General features: G+C 46.2%; 1 protein-coding gene across 5 annotated transcripts in view; it reads left to right on the top strand.

The window, feature by feature from the left end:
- DLGAP2 (DLG associated protein 2) overlaps positions 1-12,969 on the top strand; it is an 823,888-nt gene extending 810,919 nt beyond the window's left edge. For all 5 annotated transcript variants that reach the window (XM_070499944.1, XM_044760599.2, XM_044760596.2 and 2 more), the window contains 2 exons: positions 3,060-3,212; positions 5,876-12,969. In XM_070499944.1, the coding sequence (XP_070356045.1) occupies positions 3,060-3,212; positions 5,876-6,094 (372 nt within the window). In that variant the 3' untranslated portion in view covers positions 6,095-12,969. The remainder of the gene's footprint in view (positions 1-3,059; positions 3,213-5,875) is intronic.
- The last annotated feature ends 9,728 nt before the right edge of the window (positions 12,970-22,697 follow it).

Genomic DNA, 22,697 nt, shown 5'->3' with positions numbered 1-22,697 from the left:
GGAAGTGCAGAATGGCACTCACAGCTGTGGGTCTAGCTCTGCCTTTGAGCAGGATCCACGGGGCATGCACTGGGGCTTCTTAGCCCTTCTCCGTCACACCACCACCACATGGAGAAATGCTCCAGAGCATGGGAGCATCAGAGTCCATATCACAGGGACCCTAGGTGTCCGAGCCGGGAGCTAAGAGAACTCTATGTGACTGCGATTGACTGGGATATGCAGCACTGTCTCGCTTTGCTGGGGGAGAAGGAACAGCATGATACATGGCTGCCATTAAAAAAAATTTTGTGAACATATCAGGGTATCTGAATATCCAGTGGGTACAGATGCAACGACCTCCCCCAAAAAAGAATAGAGGACCTGGGACCAGATCCTGGCTGTGCCCCGTTACACCACAGCCTCTGCCCCCAGGGCGCCCAAGGCTGCTCCCTCTGCCTCGTGGAGTGACAGAGAAGACAGACGTCGACGAGAGCCTGGACCACGGCTGCCCAGAATGCTTTTCTAGATTTTCTCTCTGAAGACACGACCAGAGCCCCGCAGTCCGGCCTTTGGGCCTTGACAGGAGCGGCACTCTGCTTCCTTCCCACGTGTTGGGCGCCGTCATGCCTAAAGCTACAGAAAGAAAGCTCGTCGTATTTGTGAAGTCTCCCAGAAGAAGGAAACACGAACCGCCCTGAGAAACTCGAATTGGGACGTAAAGAGGCGTCCTGTGGTGTGAGAAGCCCTCCTCCCACCAACCCAGCCCCGCCCTTGACCGTGGGCCCTCAGGCTCCTTGTTCTGTCTTCACGCAGAATGCGGCCCCACCGCAGGTGTTTGGTTGTTCAGATTCATCCAAGTAAGTGAAAAACCCAGAGCCTCTCTTCTCCGAGTCAGAGCTGCCATTCGGGGCGGCCGCATCCATGAAACCCTTGCTGCACCCGGGAGTGCTCTGCTCCTAGGGATCCTCACGGCCCATGTGGCCCTCTTGTGGCTCAACGGAAGAACGGGCCTCAAACTGCGGAAAGCCGCCCAGAATCGCAATTCTCACTTCTGAGGATCAGGAAACGAGGGCAATTTGTGCAAGTCGCTTTGGGCAGCTAGTCTTACCCTCTGACCCTCTCTCTTAGCACCAGCGGCCATCTGATTGTGTGCCCAGAATGACATTGGGGTCAAAAGTGATCATTTTGCTATGGATGTCTAACCAGACTGCTATAGACTGAATGTTTGTGTCCCCCCCAAAATTCACATGTTGAGACTTAACCCCCATGTGATGGTGTTAGGAGGGCGGCCCTAGGGAGGTGAGTAGGTCATGAAGGTGGAGCCCCCACGATGGGATTAGTGCCTTTATAAGAGAGACCCCAGAGAGCTCCCTCTCCTTCCCTGATGTGAGGACACAGCAAAAACACAGCCGTCTATGAAGCAGGAAGCTCTCACCAGCCCCTGAGTCTGTGGGCACTTTGATCCTGGACTCCAGCCTCCAGAACCCTGAGGAGCAAGTTTCTGTGGTTCATAAGCCCCCAGTCTGTGATAGCCTAGCAGCCAGAACAGATTAAGACGTGGGTTAAAGGAAGTTTAAGGCAAACCAAACAGAAGTTCCTGTTGTGCTTAATGTGAACAATTTATGAGTAAACTGAAAATTGTATATTTTAAGCAAATTTGGATAAATGCTTACCGACCAGAAATTTCTCTGACTGTTTAATCTGAGATAGCCTCCCACTGAATCGAGGGAACCACATGCAGAAAAATCCGTACCCTTAAGCCAGAGGTGGCAGGTGCAATGACCGAGTGAAGCCAGCCTGCATCGGACAGAAGACGTGGGGCTCTGGCGCCAGAGAGGTGCCCACCAGGCTGCGGTCACCGGCCAGCGATGTGCGGTGTGGGAATGAGCCAGATGACCCGTGCTCTGATCTTGTGAAGTTCAACCAACTTTAAATGCAGACAGCTCGTTGAAACTGTACACGCAGCAGGCACTGTGTGTGCAGAGAAACAAGACACATCTTTGGGCACATTCAGCCCACGGCTGCCTGTCTGTGGCTCTGTGGCGTCACCTGTACCTTCTGGGCACAGAGAACCTGTCCTTTAGATCGTTCCGCTCCTTCATGAGATGACGTGTCCGTCCTGCCTCATCGTGGAGGCAGATTGAGTAAGTGGTGCATGCTGACGGGCAAAATTAGAGCTGAGACCCGTCAGAGAACCGTCAGAAGGAAGCAGGATTGGTGCAAGCACATTCTCAGCACCAACCCACCGACGCCAGCACCACGGCAGACCACGTCATCCCCGTCCCAGGCACCAGCCTCTGAATAATCAACAGGAGATCAAAAACACAGGGCCCTGTGCCTTTTATGAACCGTCAAGTGTTTAAAAACTTTAATATTTACCACCATTCCCAGGTTCTGAGGCAGCATCTCCAAAATGAAACAATGAGTGAACGCACTACATATATGTCTATATAATAGACTTCCTTAGAGCAGTTTTAGGTTCACAGCAAAATTGAGCAGAAGGTACAGAGATTTCCCATATACCCCTTTGCCCCCACATGCACAGCCTCCCCCATTATCAACGTCCCCAGCAGATGGTGCGTTTGTCACAACTGATGAGCCCACATTGACACGTCACCGTCACCCAAGGTCCATAGTTTACATTAGGGTTCACTCTGGGTGTTGTGCATTCTGTGGTTTGAACAAATGTATCATCACATGTATCCACCATTATAGAATCATGTAGAGTATTTTCACTGCTCTAAAAATACCCCGTGCTCCACCTGTGCATCTCCGCCTCCTCCTTAACCCCCGGCAACTCTTGATTTTTTACTGCCTCCATAGTCTTGCCTTTTCCAGAAAGGCATAGAGTTGGAATCATCCAGGACGTAGCCTTTTCATATTTTTGAACTGTTGGCAAATACTTTCTATTTCTGTTATTGAATCCTCATGGGCCCTCTCAAAGATTTGCATCAGAATTGGGATTAGTCAGGCTTCCCCCTAATGGATGCCCTGAAAGGCACACGTGGGAAAGAGCAGCCACCCCGAGCCCTCTCCCAGCTGGAGATTCTCACGGCTCTGAACCCCGTGTGTGTCCTCAGGACCCCAGTGCCATGCCGAGGCCGACGTCCCAGGACCTTGCAGGCTACTGGGACATGCTGCAGCTGTCCATCGAGGACGTCAGCATGAAGTTCGACGAGCTGCACCAGCTGAAGCTCAACGACTGGAAGATCATCGAGTCTCCAGAAAAGAAGGTAATTATGGCCACGCCGTGTGCTTTCCCCCCTGCCGCTGTCGGTGGGCGTCCCGGGAGCTAATCTGGTGGCAGAAATGGTCTGTTCCAAATACTACATTATAATGCAGTTGCTGGTCTTTGGTTAGCAATACAGGGTCCCATTTTCATATCCGTATATCTGTGTGTGTGCATAAACTGGTGTGGAATTAACTCATCGGCTGTGTGTAGGAAACAAGTGTCTTTCTTGCTGTATCTCTTGGACACAGACAATTCAGAGAAGACACCAGCCAAACATCCCAGGTAAACCTATAGTCTTGTGCCTTTTAGGCACCTGTCCTCTGAATTATTTTCATCAAACCTTTGTTTGGGTTGTAGGAAGATGATTTCCAACAGGGAAGTTTCAGGCCTGGGTACAATGACCATGTTCTACTCAGGTCAACTTCCCGGTTGCACAGCTGCAGTTGAAGACAAGAAGATGTTTGGAACTTTACTGAAGAGTTTGATGATGTAAACTTCCTGAAAATAGGCATAAAATTTCCATTAAATTTGAACCCTATGATTTCACTTCTTCCCTGTTCACAGGGCTAATAGATAGGTCTGAATTAGCAATAAATACATCGATTTCCTAACACATTTTAGAGAAGTTCTAAGTCATTATAATCTGATTTTTCTAGACAGGTGTTATCAATGAAAATAAAATGATAAAGAAAATTAATCCAACCTACTTTTGGACAGTGGTCTTTAGTAGATAGCTGAGGATGTGTATCTGCATAATTAGAATGAGAGTCACCACCTCGTCATCTACTCTTCCCTAAAAGTGCTGGTGACTGTCTTAGTGGAGTTCCAGGCTAGATGCCGTAGATGCCATCACGGATGACTGACAAATTCCCTCTTACCACAGATCACAGGGGCAGGGGGTGTGCGAATACATAGGTTGTACGTGAGCCCTAAATGGTACCTAAGCGGGTCCAGGTAATCTACGGTTTGGTTTTAAAGTGAAGGAGAACATAAGTAATGTTCTAAAGGGAACGGTTATTCTAATAAAATACTAAACATAGAACTTGCGAGCCCAGTCTACAGATAGGTATTAATCCTTCCTATTTTTGTTCTTCAGTAATTGACAGCTAACGTAATCCGCTTCTACCTAAGCTATGTGTAAAGAATGGTCCTCAAAATAAAACATTTCTTACTGAGGATCTAGCACCCCTGGTCCAGATAATTGAGCAGCTCTTTAGCACCACTAGGGCCCCGTGCCGTGTCCTTCTGGCGAGGTTCTTGACACTACCCCATGGACTTGCAATGCACCTGCTTAGCTCTCTCCAACGGCAGGGCCCCCTTGAGGCTGTGAGCCCCTTCAAAAAGGAGACTCTGCCAAGAACTGCATTTCTTACAGCCCCATATTTCAGAGGCCACCAAGAGAAGAGGGAAGAGACAGGCAAACACAGGCGTGTGCTAACACAGGAATTAACTTTTGGAATAGCCGGAAGGTTTAATGAATTAATTACCCCGTTTTCGGGATGCATGCCAAAAAGTCAGGGGAGACTCATTGCTTCTGGTGCAAGTCATTTTAAAATAAGTCACGGGAACAAAGTTTCAGGCACCAAAACAATCTTCCAGCCAAAAACAATATGACGCAACAGTGGGATTCTGCCTCGTCTGTTCCCCCTGAACTGGCACAGCTGCTGCTTCCTCTCCCCCAGCGTCCAGGCACTTCTGGCCCCCCTTGGAATTTTGCGGAGGCTGAAGGGAAAAAGACACGGTGCTGGCTTTGTCCCCGCCACCCCAACAACTAGATACCTGCTGAGGGAAAGAAGGTTTCTGGCTCCTTCCATGGTGTACCCTTTGCTGGGAAGGACATTATCTCAGCAGAGTTCCTGCCCTGGCTCCACTAGGATGGAGAGTCAATGGGAGGTCCCACTTTGTTAATTAGGATCAACATGAGATAACACAACACAGTTTGGCACACAGACATTTCCCCGGATTGCTTGCAAGCGTTATATATTGCATTTGCTGCCGAACTGTGGAATTTATCTTTCTGAAAATAGCATACACATATTTTGGTGTGACTTATTTGAGAATATGAGCTAAGGGTCAGAGATAATTATGTCCATCTTTTTACCAAGCAAACAAAAAACCTTACATGTATAAATCTTGTTAATGTCAGGGGTTTTAGGCCCACAATAGGAAATTTGGCCAGTGGTTCCCTAGGACACCCACGTAGGACGGTTTTCGTGAACGTCCTTGGAGTTCTGGAGTCTGTTGAACAGACTGTGGCACATGACAGGGATGTCAAGTGGCGTCAAAATACCAGGGATACTCAAGAACTTGAAATTGTGGGTATTTGCCAATGCTCAGAGACGACATAGCAGCAATGTCAAAATAAACCTGAGAGGAAGGAGATGTTAAACGTTAATTACAGAACATATATTCTTGTTTGTAAATGCTTTGCCAGACTCCTCCCTCAACCTTGAAGAATTTGAGGGAAGTTATACAAAGTATATACCATGCAGAAGGCAAGCTGTGATTATGGGGGTCAGGACCCAGGGCACATCTGGGTAGGTGTGATATAGGTGTGGGTAGGGTAATGTCACGTGCAGGTGGTCACTCAGGTGTGACCGAGTCCATGGACTGGTGCTGCTCTCCTCTGACTCGCCCCCAATTTTGACTTGTCATGCTTTTCAGGAAGAAAGAAAGGTGCCCCCTCCAATACCAAAGAAGCCCCCCAAAGGGAAATTTCCCATTACGAGAGAAAAGTCTCTGGACCTGCCCGACAGACAGCGTCAAGAGGCCCGAAGACGGCTCATGGCTGCCAAGAGGGCAGCCTCCTTCCGACAGAATTCTGCCACCGAGCGGGCCGACAGCATCGAGATCTACATCCCGGAGGCCCAGACCCGGCTCTAGGAACCGAAGGCGCCCACTCTCACCTGCTTTCTCTTCTTTTCTTTTTGACAAAACACTTGTACAGTTTATTCCCCCACCTGGTCATTTCTGTCTTGTTTCTCCACCGAATACGCCCTCGCTGTCGTGTTCTCTGTGCCATAAACACACTGGAATGCTTTTGATTTGCGAGGTTTGCCGAGCTCACGGCCAGAACGACTCCTTTTTTCTCGCTGGATGGTCTGACTTGCCGTCGGCGGTGATGGATAGGCGTGGGGACAGCTAACTTAGCCACTCTGTTCTCAGAGGATAACGAGAAACACCTCTTGAGATGGAACCCAGCTTACATTTTGTTATTTATATTTTTATAAGTTGTGAGATAATTAGAGGCAAGAATAACAAATAACTATAAATGGGTGCATCTCACCGCTCACTAGAGGCATTAGATACCCAAGTGGAAGGTGCTACAGCTTGAAGTGCAGGAGAGAAGACCCCGCCCCCTCTAACCTCGGGCTACTATTCCCTGAATCCAGTGACCCATCGCTAGGTTTCTTGTGCCAAGTTCATGGCGTGAGACGACATCTCTGCAGCCACCAACCTCCCCACCATGTGGTTCTCCTGAAGCCCAGGGGCTTACAAGTCCAAACCCTTTCAAACAACCCAGCATCAGCACAATCAAAAATAAGCTGAATATTCGTTCACACCAGGGAGTGACAGACGAGAAGAGACGGAAGATTTCGGACAAGCTAACTCTTCTGTAGCAGGAGTAGAAAGAAAAAAAAATATGCTTGCTCTGATGAAAGAGTCATTGTGTTTTTTCTTCCTTTGTAACTTAAAACATCGCACACGGTTTTGTCTTTAAGTTTCACCATTCATGCGACATGTGTGTATATATTCTCGGACTGCTCTATCAGTTGACTTTCCAGGGTATCCTTAAAAAAAAAACACAAAAAAACAAAAAGTTTGCTTGTTTAAAATGACAGTTGTGATGTTGTAAAAAGTTTAAGAAATATGAATGTGAGTGGTAAGTATATCTCAGTTTAAATGGTAAAGAAGAAATGTAGTTTACATTTGTATTTTTCAAGAATTCTTTTGTCCTATGCAGTATTGCTGAAGTCAAGAATGTATTTCTTGCCTGTTTTAGACATGATGAAAAAAAAAAAGGTCACATATTGTGATTTCCAGCTGTGGACTTTAGGTGATGAGTTCTCATGATTCCGATTGGCACCATAGAAAAATAGGAAGAAATCCAATGAGAAGGCTTTCCATTTGTCTAACTAAACTTAGATGCAGTCAGTGAGCATTGCTCCAACATGACGCGTGTGTCACTATGCAGACACATCTTCAAAGGAAAAGCCTATGACATTTATCCATTTGATCCCAAACTCAGAGTTCTCACGGGAACTCAAGGTCAAAGCAGGATTGCGATGGAAGACAGATGTTTCCACCAGAACACCAGGCCTTCCTTCCGCGGCTTCCGGAGTACCGTGTACTCGGCCGTGAAGGCCGGCTGCTGCCCTGTAGCACTTTGTCCTCCCCTGACTCGCACTTTAAAATGTACCCAGCTTCTCTGCGGCCCGATCACATTACCAAGAGCATTCAGTGCGGTACTGACACGGTTGGGGCATTCTTTAAGACGACGGTTTTTCCTTTTCCTCATATTCTCCATTCCACGAAGCATGGGGCTCACTGGAGCACAGTTGATATTAAAGCATGTTTATCTTCAAAGTTTTAGTTTTTTAAAGCCAAGTAGTTAAGAATTCCCTGTAAGAACAAAACCCTGTAAGTTGAGCCTCATATCTGGTATATATTTTACCAAACAGCCTTAAAATATATTTGGAAGCAAAAATCAGTACGAATGTATATCCTTGAAAAAATGCAAAAAAAAAAAATTCCCTGAAATATTCTTCTATAAATGAAACCTATTTCCCCAGAGTGTTCAAAGCGTTTTTTCTACCTAAATAAATGCCTAAATCCTGAGTAGTGTACAATAATGATGCTTCTTCCTATACTCACTATACTATGTTAAAAACAAATGTAGTTGCAAGTATTGGCATTTTAGACTTTAAAATCGGTGTATTATTTAGGATGAACTGCTCTTGGAAACAACCACAGGAAAGCAAATTCGATGTTTACTCCCGAGGAAGAAGAGACATGACACGCACACATGCGTGCCAACCTTTCACACGTGCGTGTTTACTGGCAGCTGATGTGTTTTATCCCATTTCCTTCAACTTGTACAAAATATATAACAACAAATGATGAATTTGGACAATAATTATCAATTTTAGATCCTAGATTCTCTGATCCTGACTCGAACGAAAGTATTCACTGGATTTGGATTAATTTTTTTATGTTTTGTATACTTATTTTTATCTTAAAATCCCCAAAAGTCTTGGCCTAAACCATCCCTACGCGAGCCGATTAACCCACAGCTAAATGTGACGGCTTCATCGATTGCAAGTGGGATCGTGTGTGAACTCCTGTTTGGTCCTCTGTGTTCCAAAGAAGGTTCTGCCACAGTGGAGCAGGTGCCTGTGGCTGGGTCTGCTGGAGCGTCACCTGCTCACACGTAACATGATGAAGTGCAATCTATCCAGTTCTCACACAGGTGACCTTCCATCCCGACATGCAGAAGACAAGCCATGTTTACATATTGTACATGTAAAGAAAAATAAAGCTGTTTATGACACTTGTGTTAGTCAGTCACACTGACTTATTTCAGTCACTTCCAGCCGACACATAACACAGAGCTATGGTGTGATCATTTAACCACATTGTGATGTAATTTTAGTAAAAGATGACACACAGATTTGAGAATATGGTTGACAATGATAATGCACCACGTTCTAGGAAGGTTGCCATGAAAGAGTGCGACGTTCTCTGTGATCGCCTACCTGTATGCCCAAAAGATCCAGCGATAACTGTCAAAACTCATGTGTTACTTTGGAAATCGTTTTCCTCCCCACCCACAAGTTGATCTTGCCATGTTGAAGGCTTTAGTTAACTTCCGAAGTCAAAACACAAGTATAATAAACAGGATCCTAGTGTTTAACAAAACCCAGAAAAGGCGAATGTCCTTTGTGAACAAGAGTGCTTTCAGGGTAATTCATCTCACACATCTTCATCTGTTATCATTGTGTTTGATGTAAAAGTACGTGTTATCAGTGACAGATGTTACCATTTTTTTCTCAGCAAGTTTATAGAACCATCTAGAATGATATATAAAGAATCAAACTGTTGTATGACACCAAAACATTACATATTTGTTTGAAAGGAAGTGTTGTTGATGTTTTCACCTCAAGATCAATACTAAAGACTTCCAACATTAAATAGAAAGCGTATTATTAGGAAAAAAGCAAATTACATTTAAGACTCCCTCTTTAAAAAAAAAAATAGCCACAAAATCCGTGACCCAAAAAGTAGAAGGACTCTCCCTTCTGGCTCCTATGGAAGTGGCCAGATTACGGTTGGAAGACAACACTGCTCCAGGGCACACGAACGCATTCGGTGTGACCGTGTCTTTGGGGTCTCTGTCCACATGTGCCCTGTCTTGATTTTTGCCTTTCTCAGGATCATATTGAGCTGCCACTCTTCCCGTCACTTTAACTGAAAGACCCTGCGTTGTGTATCGACTCATCTCCTCTGTTGTGAGCCAGCCCTTAGAGCCTCCCGACCCCATCCCACTCCCAGGTGGAACCTTCCAGGAAATAACAGTCCTATGGCAGACACCTGGTCAAAGGGCCTGCGGTGACTATGGAATATGTGCTCGCCTTTTGGTGGCAAGTAGGGAGTGGGAGAGAGGGATAATGGTCTTCACCAGGAAGTCTTTTTCCACTGGCAGTGACCCCATCAAATCAGATGGGACCCCATGTGGCCTAGAGATCTGGAGGCCCTGGAGCCTTTTCAGGGAGATGCAGACGGTATTTGAGCTCTAGGAAGAGCAATCTGCCTTGTTCAGAGTGCTGACGGGTTCCCAGAACCTTCGAATGGACATGCGGTCCCCTGTGCCATGTCTGAATCAGCTTAGGAACACGCGCGTCCCCAGGCTGCGCAGAGTGGCCAGCGCCGTTGTTCACGGGTGGACACCTCCGCGAGTCTCGGTGGGGGAGGCAGCAGGAAACGCCCAAGGGCCGCACGTCCCACCGTGAATGTGAAAGTATTGCCCCAGCAGGATGAGTTTGAGGGTGCGCACGCAGACGCTGCACCTGGCCCACGCTCTGAAAAGCGGAGCCTTCCCTGCCGGGAGCACAGAGTCAAGTCTCCCAGAAACGGGCCTACATACGTGGCTAAGTTCTACATACCTCATGTGCGCTCATTCCAGCCAACTCCTTTCTGCTCCACCCTTGAATCTCCAGCTTTTTTCTTTTTACTGCAAATTCGACATACTAATCAGGTAGCTAAAGACAGTGGGTTTCAAACCATACCCCTTGGGACTCCCTGAGGGTTTGCTTTTGTTTTTATCTGTGGCTCTGTTTACACTTGTTCGAAAGTTTGGTCGAATACAGGGTTCCCATACTTGAAAATAAAATGGAAAACCGTGAGGGTAAGAGATCCAGAATAGAGTCAGCTGCTGACTGGTGAGCGTGTCTGACCACGGGGCTGGAACAATGGGAACAGCTTCACTCCGCTCCCCTGCGCCGTTGGTCATAAAACACGACACGAGGGTCAAGTCAGATCCCTGTGCCTTCACAGCAAGAGGCCCAGCTCGTCACTTTTGCTGTGTTGATAGTTGCAGTAAATGTGGGCAGTGATCAGAATGCCGGAGGGAAGGTGCCCTTTGACACATTTAGCTAAATGCCCCTCAGCACAGAGTGGCTGCAGAATGTTTTGGAAATGAATGGGAAGCCCAGAAATCTCTAGCCGGCTAGTCAGGCAACCAAGTTAACCTTAGCTTAACGTCACGTCTCCGTTTCCTCCAGGCCCTTGTCTCTCTCACAGACAGACCATGAAGATTAATGACCTGTTGGCTGTACAGTCCTTTGACCTCCTTGGAAACAGGTCGTCAAAGTGTCAGTTATTGTCAAACATGGAGTGCCACGGTCCTCTTCCCAGTTGTCATCCTCCCAGCTGTGTGGGATGCTCGAGGACATCAAGTCAGATATAACTGTCTCAGAGGTAACCAGGACTACCAGACACAGGGGTTCTTTCTTTGCAATACTGTTTGGGGTGGCCAGGAGACCAAAAAAGAGCTTCTTGAAGGTTTGGAAATGGAGAAATAACTCCAAGGGGGCATTTCTCCATTTCCTCCAGCTTTGATTTCAAGTGTTTCTAGATGGTTCCATGAACAAAAACCAGGCACCAACCAGAACTAGGCAACATTTTCACCATCACTTAAGCTCAGCTGCATCTTAGATAAAAATAAGAGACACTAAGCTAAACATTAAAGTGATGAAGAAAAAAATTATCTGGAAGCAGAAAACTGAGCTCACGGGAGAGTGCCAAGAACGGAATCAGACACACTCAGCAAATTGCTAAAGCTGTGACGTCTGCCCTCTGATTCCAGCTCTTTATAATTGCTCTATTTCACACTTCAGAGAATGCAGAAGTGGTCCATGGGGACACTCCAAGAAATAACCATCTTCTCATCCTCACAGCATTGAGAAATGCCCATAATTTTATGCATTGCTCTCCTAACCCTGGCGTTTTTATCCAGCGTTCAAAGAAATTATTTCGAGTCTCGATCTCAACTCTTGACAGATGTCTTCTTTGCAGAGGAAATGTTAGTTACCTACTATAAAACTACTTTTTAAAAGATTTTGTATATACGCAAACTAAGGTAACAGAGGTTTACCTCCTTACTTTCTTAGATTTTACGTGACTCTTCATCATGGGTGCTTATTCCGAACCTGACAGTCTTGGGAGTCCAGGCTTCCATGGACCCGATGGAGGAGAGGCAAAGAGGAAAGAAAAGATTTATGCCAGGTTTCTTGTGCAAATTTCGGTACCGATTTGTCTCTTCCAAGTAGACCATAGTGTATATTGGGTTTTGTCTGCTAATGTACATGAAGGAAGCTCTGAGACTGTTTCTGGAACCTTCTGGATGCCACTCGCCCATTCTTTGATTGACCCCTCACTCACCACCATGACCCAGCCCCAGCCATTTCAATATTACGGTCCTATCACTCTAAAAGGGCTCAGCACGTGTGTCGCTCTCCCTCCACATTATAACTGGTTTGCTGAATTCAAAAATGTTTCCCCTCACAAGTAGTAAATCCTAGGCTACTTTTGAACTCTTATTTCCAAATGCTAAGCCACTTTCCTCCTGGACGGGTCCTTCCCGTGCAGAGACCAATTCATACCCCCGCCCCCCATACTACATGCCAAAATACCCAGGTGTGGCCTGAGGACTGAATTAAATGCCTCCTATAGAAATTCAAGGAATGTTAGAACCAGGAAACTAGCTGTTTAGTTAAAGTTTTAAAATATATATATACAAATATATATATATAAATATATATACATATGAAATCATATCAACGATGAGGATGAACAGAGTGCCAAATATTCGACGTCTCTACAAAGTCACACCTCACTGGAATTCAACTTTTTTATGTAATTCTCTTTCTCATGCTTTTATGGTTCTTTTGATAAATTCTCTTCAGTAGCATGCAGGATACCTACCCTGAGTGTACAGTATGCTATTCGTCACCACAATTTCTTGCTTCTTGTTAATAGCTTCTTATCAGAATGTTGGTCAATACTTTAGGGCCTTTAAGGATTGCGTTATTTGAGTTCTTGTTTTTCCATGACTTTTTTTTCACTCTCAGCTGATTATAAGAAAAATGTGCTCACCATTTCCTCCATAACTGGTCCATGACAATGCCTTTCATTCAATTTCTGTATTGCTGAAGTTCACCTCTTGTAAATAGTTCTGCAATTAAATTTTTTGAGAAAACTAATGTTTGCTTTTTATTGGAGTGAATTCTCGTGTTATTTTAAACTCAGGAAAATTTCATAGACCAAAGAGTTTTATCCAGAAAACAATTGCACCCTTCCTCCATTATCTATTTCACTGTTGAAATAGCCTCAGTTTCTCCATCTACTAAGAAGAAATGGACATTTCTTAAGCCTACAGATTTCATCTGTATGCAAAAATGGCATAGATGAAAGTGAGTTTAAAGTTAATAAATGCTACGGTATTTAGGAAATGGTTGTTTTAGACTGTCTCGAGTTGCAATGAGAGGAGACACGTGTCAGGTCAGTGTGTCGGTCTACAGATCTGGCCTGAGTGGACAGGGCCTTGTGGAGTGTCAGGAGTCACCCCAGGCCCCGTGTTGGGGCCGGGGCTCCAGCTCCCAACAACCCAGCAGCACTCAGTCATCTCCTGCGGTGGGTGTGGGCTGTCCCTGCTCTAGTCAGGCCCTGATCCCTTGCTGTCAGTGTGTTGTTGTGCCTTGGCCGCCTTCTCTTGTCTGTTGCCTTCCAGATTCGCACCCCCTTAGTTGGAAATTTCTGCTTGCCCAGGCATCTACAGCCTTCCTTCCACCTGTCCCTTAGCTCTTGCGGGATATCACGGTAGGTGGCTCCCTCTTTGAGTCTCTCTCCCTCCGACCCCCGCGGAAGCACGGACCAAGGTCTTGAGGAAGGGCACCTCGCTGTCACAGCACCTGCCCCAGGTTCTCAGGCACGGTGCTTCGTGCACTTTGCCGCCGCTTCCTCCCCTCCGCCTGCTCCAGCCTCGGTGAGGTTTTGAGGTACGTTGACAGAGGTGGCTAGTGAAGGAAGCATCTGGAGTGAAAGTCGCCACTGGTGAGACCACTTGTTAGCTTCCTCCCAGTGAGCTGTGTGCTTGGTTGGGAATTCTGCTGACGTCCTTGAGTCCTGGTGTGATAGGACTGTTGAGGGAACTGAATCCGTGTGCGTGCCATTTCCGTTTAACTCACATTACAACAATCGCGATGTATAAAAATGTTCAGGTAAGAGAAAGCATTTATAAATAAATCGAGAACACATATCTACTATTTTAGTCTCCCTTTTAGCCTATTGCTTTCCATAACACACTTAAAGAAAGCTTTATATACTTTTCTGTCTTTAATCCTATAATCTGTCAATAAAAGTTTTAATTTACTTGGTATTTCATTGAGAACTTTATACTTTTATCCACATATGGTCTATCACTGTTTTCCCAGGGCTCAAAGTGCAAAGAAAGTTACATGATATTCGTTTAAAATGTATTAATATTGGCTCATCAATTGTAACAAATGTGTCACGGCAGTGCAAAATGTTACTAACAGGGGCACTGGGGCGGGGGGTGGGGGGGGTGAGGGGAGAGGTATGTGGGAACTCAGGACTGTTGACACAAATAGTCAATAACAAATCTATAGATACGAGAGAGGTTTAATGAGCTAATGGGACGAGTAGCCCAGAAGTGTTATCCTCCCCAGGGAAGAAGGTGCTCTGGAGAAGTGTAGTTTACAGCTTGGTTATATATCATTTCAGAACAAAGAACATACATCCAGCATGACAGGAATACACTTTTTTCCCCAAAATCACAAGGAGATGTTTTGCTGCATTGGAGCACAGACGCAGCAGGTCAACTTGCCCTTGGTTCTCTGGGCAGCAAAGCTTATCTTCAAAGAAATACTGGTATCGGTGTCAGAGAAAGGGAGACATTCATCTCTATCTTTAAAAAGGGCATTCTTTGCTTTGGGAAAAATGTTTGAAACAGATGTACCGGTACCTGTCTGCTGGGCCGTAAGTCAGGCTGCTCTGGGAAAAACAAGTTTTAGACCAAATCAGATTTAAACCAGAATGGTTTCTCCATATCCCTCAATATGTGAAAACTTCTTACTGTTATTTTCATTGGTACTTTCCACTCAATTTTTCTGTAAACGAAAATGCTCCCCCAAAATAGCCTATTAATTAAAAAACACAACCTCAAAACGAGAAGCAATGATTAGAAAAAGTCAGGTGCAACAATTGGGATGTTTTCAGCTTGCTTTTCCTTGTTTGAAATTTTAAATGAGTTGCCTTCTGAAAATTAGGGCATTGGAAAGAGTTCTGCTCCTTATTTTTGTTTATTTTTATTTTGCGAACTCTGAAGTTAGCATCACTTAATATGTTCAGAGAATTGTTCCCTGCTTCTTGGTTAAGGTGAAGAGCAACACACAGATGTTGTATCAGGAAAGAAGCCACGATTTCCGAAGACACTACTTCAAGCCTTGCCATCCAGCCAAATTCTTGGGAGAGCGCCATACGACTTTCATGGTAGTTTAAAATTGGCTAGATGGATTTTCCCTGAAAAATTAGAGTCCAGTGCCAATGAAAATCCATTTCCAAATGATCTCATTACACCGCTATGGTCTTTTACAATTTAGAGTGTGAAAAATTCAGTTTTATACCAACAACACGCTTTGCAAAGCGGAGATTCAGCAACAATGCAGACCGCATTCCAAATGCACACATTTCTGCATGTTTTCTTGGCCCGGCTCCCGCCCTCCTCCTGGGCGTCCATCACAGACACTCCACACACTGAAGAGCCCTGAGGGGAAGGGACGCTGCTGTCAGCAGCCACCTCTCCCTGTCCTTCCTGCCCCGTTCTCCAGTGTCCACCCTGCTACCCATTCCTCCATCTCTCCACACCAGACCCCCAGCCCGAGCACCACATCTCCCTGGGAACTGAGACCCTGGCTCCCGTGTAGGCATTTTGGGGCACCACTTGCCGGCTGGCAGCTGGTGTCCATTCCTCTCTCTCTCATTTATCTTCCTCATCACAATCAATCATATAGTCCCCCAGGATCCTCTCTCCTGGTGCTCACCAAACATCAATTTTCCATTGGCTTGTCCCATACTGCCAAAAGGTCATTTCTAAAATTCAGATCTGGAATGGCCTCTCCATTAAAATGTTCAATGGCTCCTCGTCACAAGACTCTTCATCATCTGAACCCATTCCCGTCTCCAACTGCGTCTCTTCCCGTGCCTACTGTGCCCTGGATTTCCCAGCTCTAACAAATCACTAGCAGTTCCCAGATTCGTGCGCCGTTCAGTCTCACAGCTCACCTGGTACCTGCCGTTCACTCTCGTGGAACAGCCTTCCACCTCGCCTGGGTGCCCCATCCTTAGCAAACTCCTGCCAAGCCTTCGAGTTACCTCAACTGTCACCTCGGAGGGTCTCCCTTGTCCTTCCCAAGTGAACTGATCACTGTCTTCTTTCTTCTCCCAAAACGATGCTCAACCTTGCATCTGTTATAATATGTCACACTAAGAGGAATCTATTTGTTAACCAGTTTGGGATCAGATTGAGAGCTTTTTTGAGCACAAGAAATATATCAAATTCCTGTTTAGATCTCTGGTTCCCCATAAAGCGTGTGACACCGAATATACATCCACAATATTCTTACATCCACTTATAGGTGACCAACTGGATGAATGAATGCATCCAGCTCCTCTGTGTCTCTACCAGTCACTCATTGATCCATTAAATATTGATTGAACAACATTTATGTACTGGGCACCATGCTGGAGATACTGTAGTTAAAAAAAAGAGAGAGAGAGAGTCATGGATTCTGCGCTTAGGTTCAACTACCAGACAGAAGGTTTACTCCAAAATAGTGTTGGGTCTGCGAAGGGTCACAGAATTTCTTTTGCTTTACTTACAAGCTAATAAGCTAGCATGTTACTGTTTTGTTGACGCGGCTCAAAGATGTGAAACTTGCGGATCAGAAAACCTTCCTACTCACCACATGGGAAACAGCATGACCATCAGCATGCGCTCTGTTTCCCAACTTCCACTGGGCCCGTGTGTGGTAGCCAGATGGACACTGCATGAGCTCCGGGCTTGGTCACAGCAGAGAAACGCTGAATTTGGGGACCCGCTGTTTCACAGTCAAACGTACGGCAGCGGCTCCTGATCCCAGAGGAAGATACTGCCTCACCCTCAAGGTTGCCAACAGCGAGCTTGAGCTCGGCCTGAGAAATGGCGCGGGGAAGAGCAGGCAGGGCATTGCCTTCTCAACACACCTGCCGAAGACATGTAGGATGGGAACAACCCCAGAGGACGTCTTTCCCATCAGCTTGTAAATTTTCGTTCTGAAACTGAAAAAATTCTAGGTGCCTACGCTGAGGGAGAGATCACCCGGGTGACGGTTTTTTTCAACCTCTGTCTCCATATTGCTTTTCTTTTATTTTTTTAAAGATTGGCACCTAGGCTAACAACTTTGCCAATCTTTTTTTTTTTCCTGCTTTATTTCCCAAACCCCCTCCCCCGGTACATAGTTGTATATCTTAGTTGCAGGTCCTTCTAGTTGTGTCCATATTGCTTTTCTATTTCAAACCTCACTGCTCCTCATTTTTTTACTGTAATCGCTGCCAGCGTCAAGTCCCTGGGTGACTCTGACCTGAGCCACACGGAGGCAGCCTGGACCTTTGGACGCCCCTGGGTCAGCTGGCCCTGAGCGGTAAGCCCCCGACGCAGGACACAGAGTCTCCTTGGCTGGAGCTCCTGTTACTCGCACGTGATTCTCCTTTGTTAACACCAGATGCTCCTTCTGGTGAATCTTTGACCTTCTCCAGCACTCCCTAAATTCTCCCCAACTAGCCTTGCTAGGTGGTCTTGGGCTCATCAAGGATGTTCAACCTGTAATTTTATAAAAACTTACGAAATATTTAAAATGCTTAGCTCTAACAAGAGCTCATTTTAACTGTATTCAAAGAAGGTAGTTTCCTAAGATACTCCAAACAAACCAAAATTCTAGATTCTTCTGCATTCCTAATCTGGATCAAGCAACTTGCCTGTGAAATACCCTCAAGTCGTCTCTATTTGAAACGTGAGTGACTGAAGCTTCCGGAGGCGAGATTTGGATTTTGCTTTTGAGTTTAGCCATTCCCTGCACATCTCCTGTTCTGAAGCGCCAGCCTGCTTTCACCATAATAACCGTGAAGGAATTGAACAGGGTGTCTTCATTTGAATTAAGTAATTGGCACCCAGAAAATCTGTTTTATGGATTTATGCATTAATAAGGCGCTGCCCCAACACACTTTGGAAACAACTTTGTTTCTAAAGTAAAACATATTTTATTATCGTTGCCTGAGGATATTTTTGGCTTCAGGCAAACGCAATTAGATTCGCCAGCTTAGACGCAGCGTGAAGGGTGTCACGGCGCTCAAGGTCTCACACCAGAGGGCAGCACCTCTGCATTGGGAAGCAGGCGGTCTCATCTCCCATCAGCAGTGACAACTATAAACACCATCATTAAACACTGACTTTTAAGTTAACAACCATCAAGTCAATGTTATTTTTACATTCGGTTTTTGCTCAAGGATGTTGAATAAACAGGGATTGGTAAAACAACACTATATTTCAAAATTGGAGCAGTTTTGTTGTCGTTTATTTTATTGAGATGACATTGGTTTGTAACCTTGTGTGAATTTCAGAATAGGAGCAGTTTGATACGAGCTGTCACAAAGTTGCAGCTGCGCTCCTAAACATGAGATAATTGTTGTATTCTGCAACTAACAAGTCCCCTCTGAACTAACAGGACAGGACTTGATAGTAAACTCTATGTTGGGTTAATAAGAAAATTAATATGATACAGAGGAGGAAGAGACAAATCTTTTATTTGAATCCCTAGTCAAAATCAACCCACTAACTAACTAATCATTGCCACTGACAGCTATTTCTCGTATGCAAAATACTTATGAACAGACACTAGACAGTGGACAGACGGGTGTTTACCCCACGTGGGGCATCTCCATAAACTGTCACACCCAGCAACAAGAAATGAAATGACAGAGCATCTCTGGGAGAAGGCTGTGTGTCAGGTGGTATAGACCGCAAAGATAACTCAGACACAGATGCTGTCCAAATGGAGCTGGGGAGTTTTCCACAATAGCTTATGGGTGATACAATTTACCGATTTAATTCTTGTTTTAACTAATAAACTATTTTTTATACATTTCCTTTTTTTTTTTTTTTGGTGAGGAAGATTGACCCTGAGCTAACATCTGTTGCCACTCTTCCTCTTTTTTTTTTCTCCCCAAAGCCCCAGTACACAGTTGTATATCCTAGCTGTAGGTCCCTCTAGTTCTTCTATGTGGGACGCCGCCACAGCATGGCTCGATGAGCAGTGTGCAGGTCCGTGCCCAGGATCCAAACCAGCAAACCCCAGGCTGCCAAAGTGGAGCCCACAAACTTAACCACTCAGCCACAGGGCCGGCCTCACCTCATAAACTATTTCATTATTTGGAGTCCAATTTTGTGTTTCAAACATTGTAATCATTCCACGCATCAGGGGAAGAAAGGAAAGAGAGAAAGACAGTGAAAGAGAGACGGGAGGGAGGGAGGGAGACCAATGTACGTAGGTGCTGCGCACAAAATGGAAAAAGTTAAACGAACTCCTATCTCCCATTTTACCCAGCCCATGCTTGGTGTCCAGGCAGGACATTAACAAAGACTTTTCCCCACTTTAGTTTGGTTGGTTTGTTCTTGCAAAAGAAGAAAAAATAAAACTCATGAAGAACCATGCTGGGCCTGGAAATGAAGCCGGTGACAAAGGCTTCCTCCCGCAGCTCGTCCTCTGGCCACGGGCCCCCCCCGCCCACCCCCCACCGACCAAAACCTCCTTCACAGCCACAGCCACCTGCCCTCCTCCCGCCCAGGACTGTGGCCCCAAACGCAGGGGCTGACTTTTCACTGACTTATTTGCTGCCACAATTTGAGAATGTTAAGCTGTGAACTCACATTTCTCTTGTCAGGCTGAGCCAAGAGGTACACAGTAATTTCAAATCCGTGATCCTAAACACAAAACATATTAATATCTGATTTAGTCACCTGATTTAAAAAACCCTGAAATGCAGCCCCGAATCAACTCAGTCCCAGGTTGGATTAAAATAATTTGCCCCACCCACATGCCTGCCAAGAGGAAAAGAAAATGCTGCCTGAAGATGGTACATCTAGAGCCTGAAATTGCCTCTGCAGTTTTTCATATGCAGTAATCAACATTCAATCAAAAACCATCGGGGGGTCAGCCGGGTGGCACAGTGGTTAAGTTTGCATGCTCCCATTCAGGGGCCCAGGGTTCCCCAGTTTGGATCCTGGGCGTGGACATGGCACCACTCATCAAGCCATGCTGTGGCAGGCATCCCACCTACAAAATAGGGGAAGATGGGCACATATGTTAGCTCAGGGCCAATCTTCCTCACCAAAATAAATAAATAAATAAATAAAATTGCCTAGCCAAGATAATATAAGAAAAAAATTACTAAAAACCAAAAGATAAAGGCAGACAACAGAAGCCGATCCACAGGACTCTAGAGTTTGGGGTTATGAAATACATTCTTTAAAAACATATGTGATTGCTCTATTCAAGTACTGAAATGAGCAGGTGGAGATTTCACTAGAAAAGTGAAAGTCATAAATATATATAAAATGAAGTGGAAGTTCTAGAAAGGAACAATGAACTGGCTGAAAATGATACCCGAGCAGATCATACACAGCAATCGAGAGGATTAGGAGAGTGGACGGAGCTCAGAAGAACTTTCATGAACTGAGACACACAGAGAAAGGAGGCTATAAACAGAGGAGAGAATGTGAGAGAAAGTTGGGCATTCGGGACGAGGTGAACGGGTCCAAGATGCACGTCACTGGAGTCCCAGAAGAGAAGAAAAAAGTGGGGCAGGAAATCTTGGAAGAGACCACGGCCCATGACCATTCTTAAAAACCATCAAAGACAGGGCAGTACGCTGCCAGGAGCACCAAGAACGCCAAGATGTGCAGAGGGGGAAATCACACCTGGGCCAGCTTAGCAGAGGTGCTGAGCACGGAAGGCAAAGAGGCAGGTCTTCAGGGCAGCCAGAGGAAAGGGTGTGTTATCTTAGGGCCACAGCAACAGGCTGGAGAGCTGAGTCTCCACAGGAAGAGTGGAAGCCAGAGGTGTATTTAAGGGGCAGGAGGTTGGGGGGGACCTCAGTTATCTGTGCTTCCCTCCCATTCTCCTCTCCTCCCCTCCTCATCCGCTGTACTGGGGCCCAGCTCCTGGTCCCCAAGTGTCCTCACAGCTTGGGGCCATTGCATTAGTGGAGGAGCTGACACCAGAGCAGGCCGTCTGACAGCCTCCTGACCTCTTTCCCATCCCTTGTCAGGATGAGCTTGGGCTGCTCTTCCAGCCGGGGAGGCTGCAGGTCGGGGCCTGCTCGGGGCTGGCACACCCAGCGGCCAGGGTGGGCATGGGGGCATCTCAGCAGCCATGCTTTCTGAATAAGTGGCCTTTCCTCCTTCCCTTCCCTCTTCCTCCTGGAGTGGGCAACACTGAACAATCCTGCGTGGTGCTTCTGGCTGAGGGAGTGGGGAGGGGTGACCTGTCCAGTAGTTGGGTTCCCTACAGGGAACTGAGCAGAGATACATTAAGGTTACTTGGTTACCAGGGCCTGGGGCGGGGGATGGGGAGTTAGCTTTTCCTGGGGACAGAGTTTCAGTTTGGGAAGATGAGAAATTTCAGGAGATGGAGAGTGGTGATGGCTGCACAACAGTGTGAATGTACTTACTACCCTTCAACTTAAAAATAGTTAAAATGCTAAATTATATGTTTTGTGTATTTTACCACAGTAAAAAAAATATATACTGAGGTTGATGCGAGTAAGTTTTTTCACTATTGAAGAAGAGAATTGCAAATATGGGGAAAGCTAGAAAAAACCCTGTGGCATTGGATTGGAATAGAAGAAATCAGTGTGAACTCGTGGTAGATTAGATGGATGAAGATAAATAGGTGATGTTGATGATGATAAACCTAGATGATGAATAGACGGATGGATGGATGGGTAGATGATAGACAGGTGGATGGACGGACGGATAGATGGATGGAGTGATTTAAATGTGCTTCTGCCACCAAGAAGAGCCCACTGACCTGCAGCAGTTACACACCAGCCCTCCCAGGGCCTGGCAGCCACTCCGACCTACACGGCAGAGAAGATGGCTGCTCTAAATAAGGCGAATCATCCCATCATGGGAGGTGGATCTCACTGGACAAGAGAAAGCTTTGTGCAATCCTGGCCTTTGGGCTGGCATCTGCCAAGGACCCGATCTCCTCCTTCTACTTCTTACTATCTTCATTGCTTCTTCTCTTTCTCTGCTCTGAAACAACGAGCACCCTACAAATGGAACCCGTAAAGCTCTTCCATAAAGGCTCTCAGGGCCGTGACAGGCGTGGGGAGGGCTGATAGGGGAAAGCGATGAGCAGGGCTTAGTGTTCCTCAGGAAGTGTGGTGATAACAGAGTCTGTCCAAAATGGGTGCCCTTGGGCGTGCACCTGCCAAATTTTATGCAAATTCCCCTCCCCTCCAACAGGAACTTGGGACCCTCTGGGCAAGGGAACTCTGAAAGATGAGGGTCCAGCTTAGTTAAGCTGACACCGTACAAAGTCACCATGGAGAGAAAGACAAAGGAGCGATCATAGTAAAGAACCACAAATGATGTGGCCGCGGATGGAGAGTGACCTAAGATGGCCATGAGAACCCCGCTGAGGAAGCTGTGCTGGCGATGGAGAGCGGCTCCTCCAGGGTGACAGACAGCCAAGGCTGGAAGGGGCAGGCCCATAGCCTGGGTCTTGAGGACGAGCAGGGACCCCGGGAAAGAGAGCAGCATGAGCAAAAGCCCAAGGGTTGAAGGTCAAACACAGGGTGAAGGTCAACA

Source organism: Equus asinus, chromosome 27 (genome assembly GCF_041296235.1).
Source record: "Equus asinus isolate D_3611 breed Donkey chromosome 27, EquAss-T2T_v2, whole genome shotgun sequence".
NCBI lineage: Eukaryota > Metazoa > Chordata > Mammalia > Perissodactyla > Equidae > Equus > Equus asinus.
The sequence above is the reverse complement of the archived record's forward strand: the minus strand, read 5'-3'. Positions and strand labels throughout refer to the sequence as shown.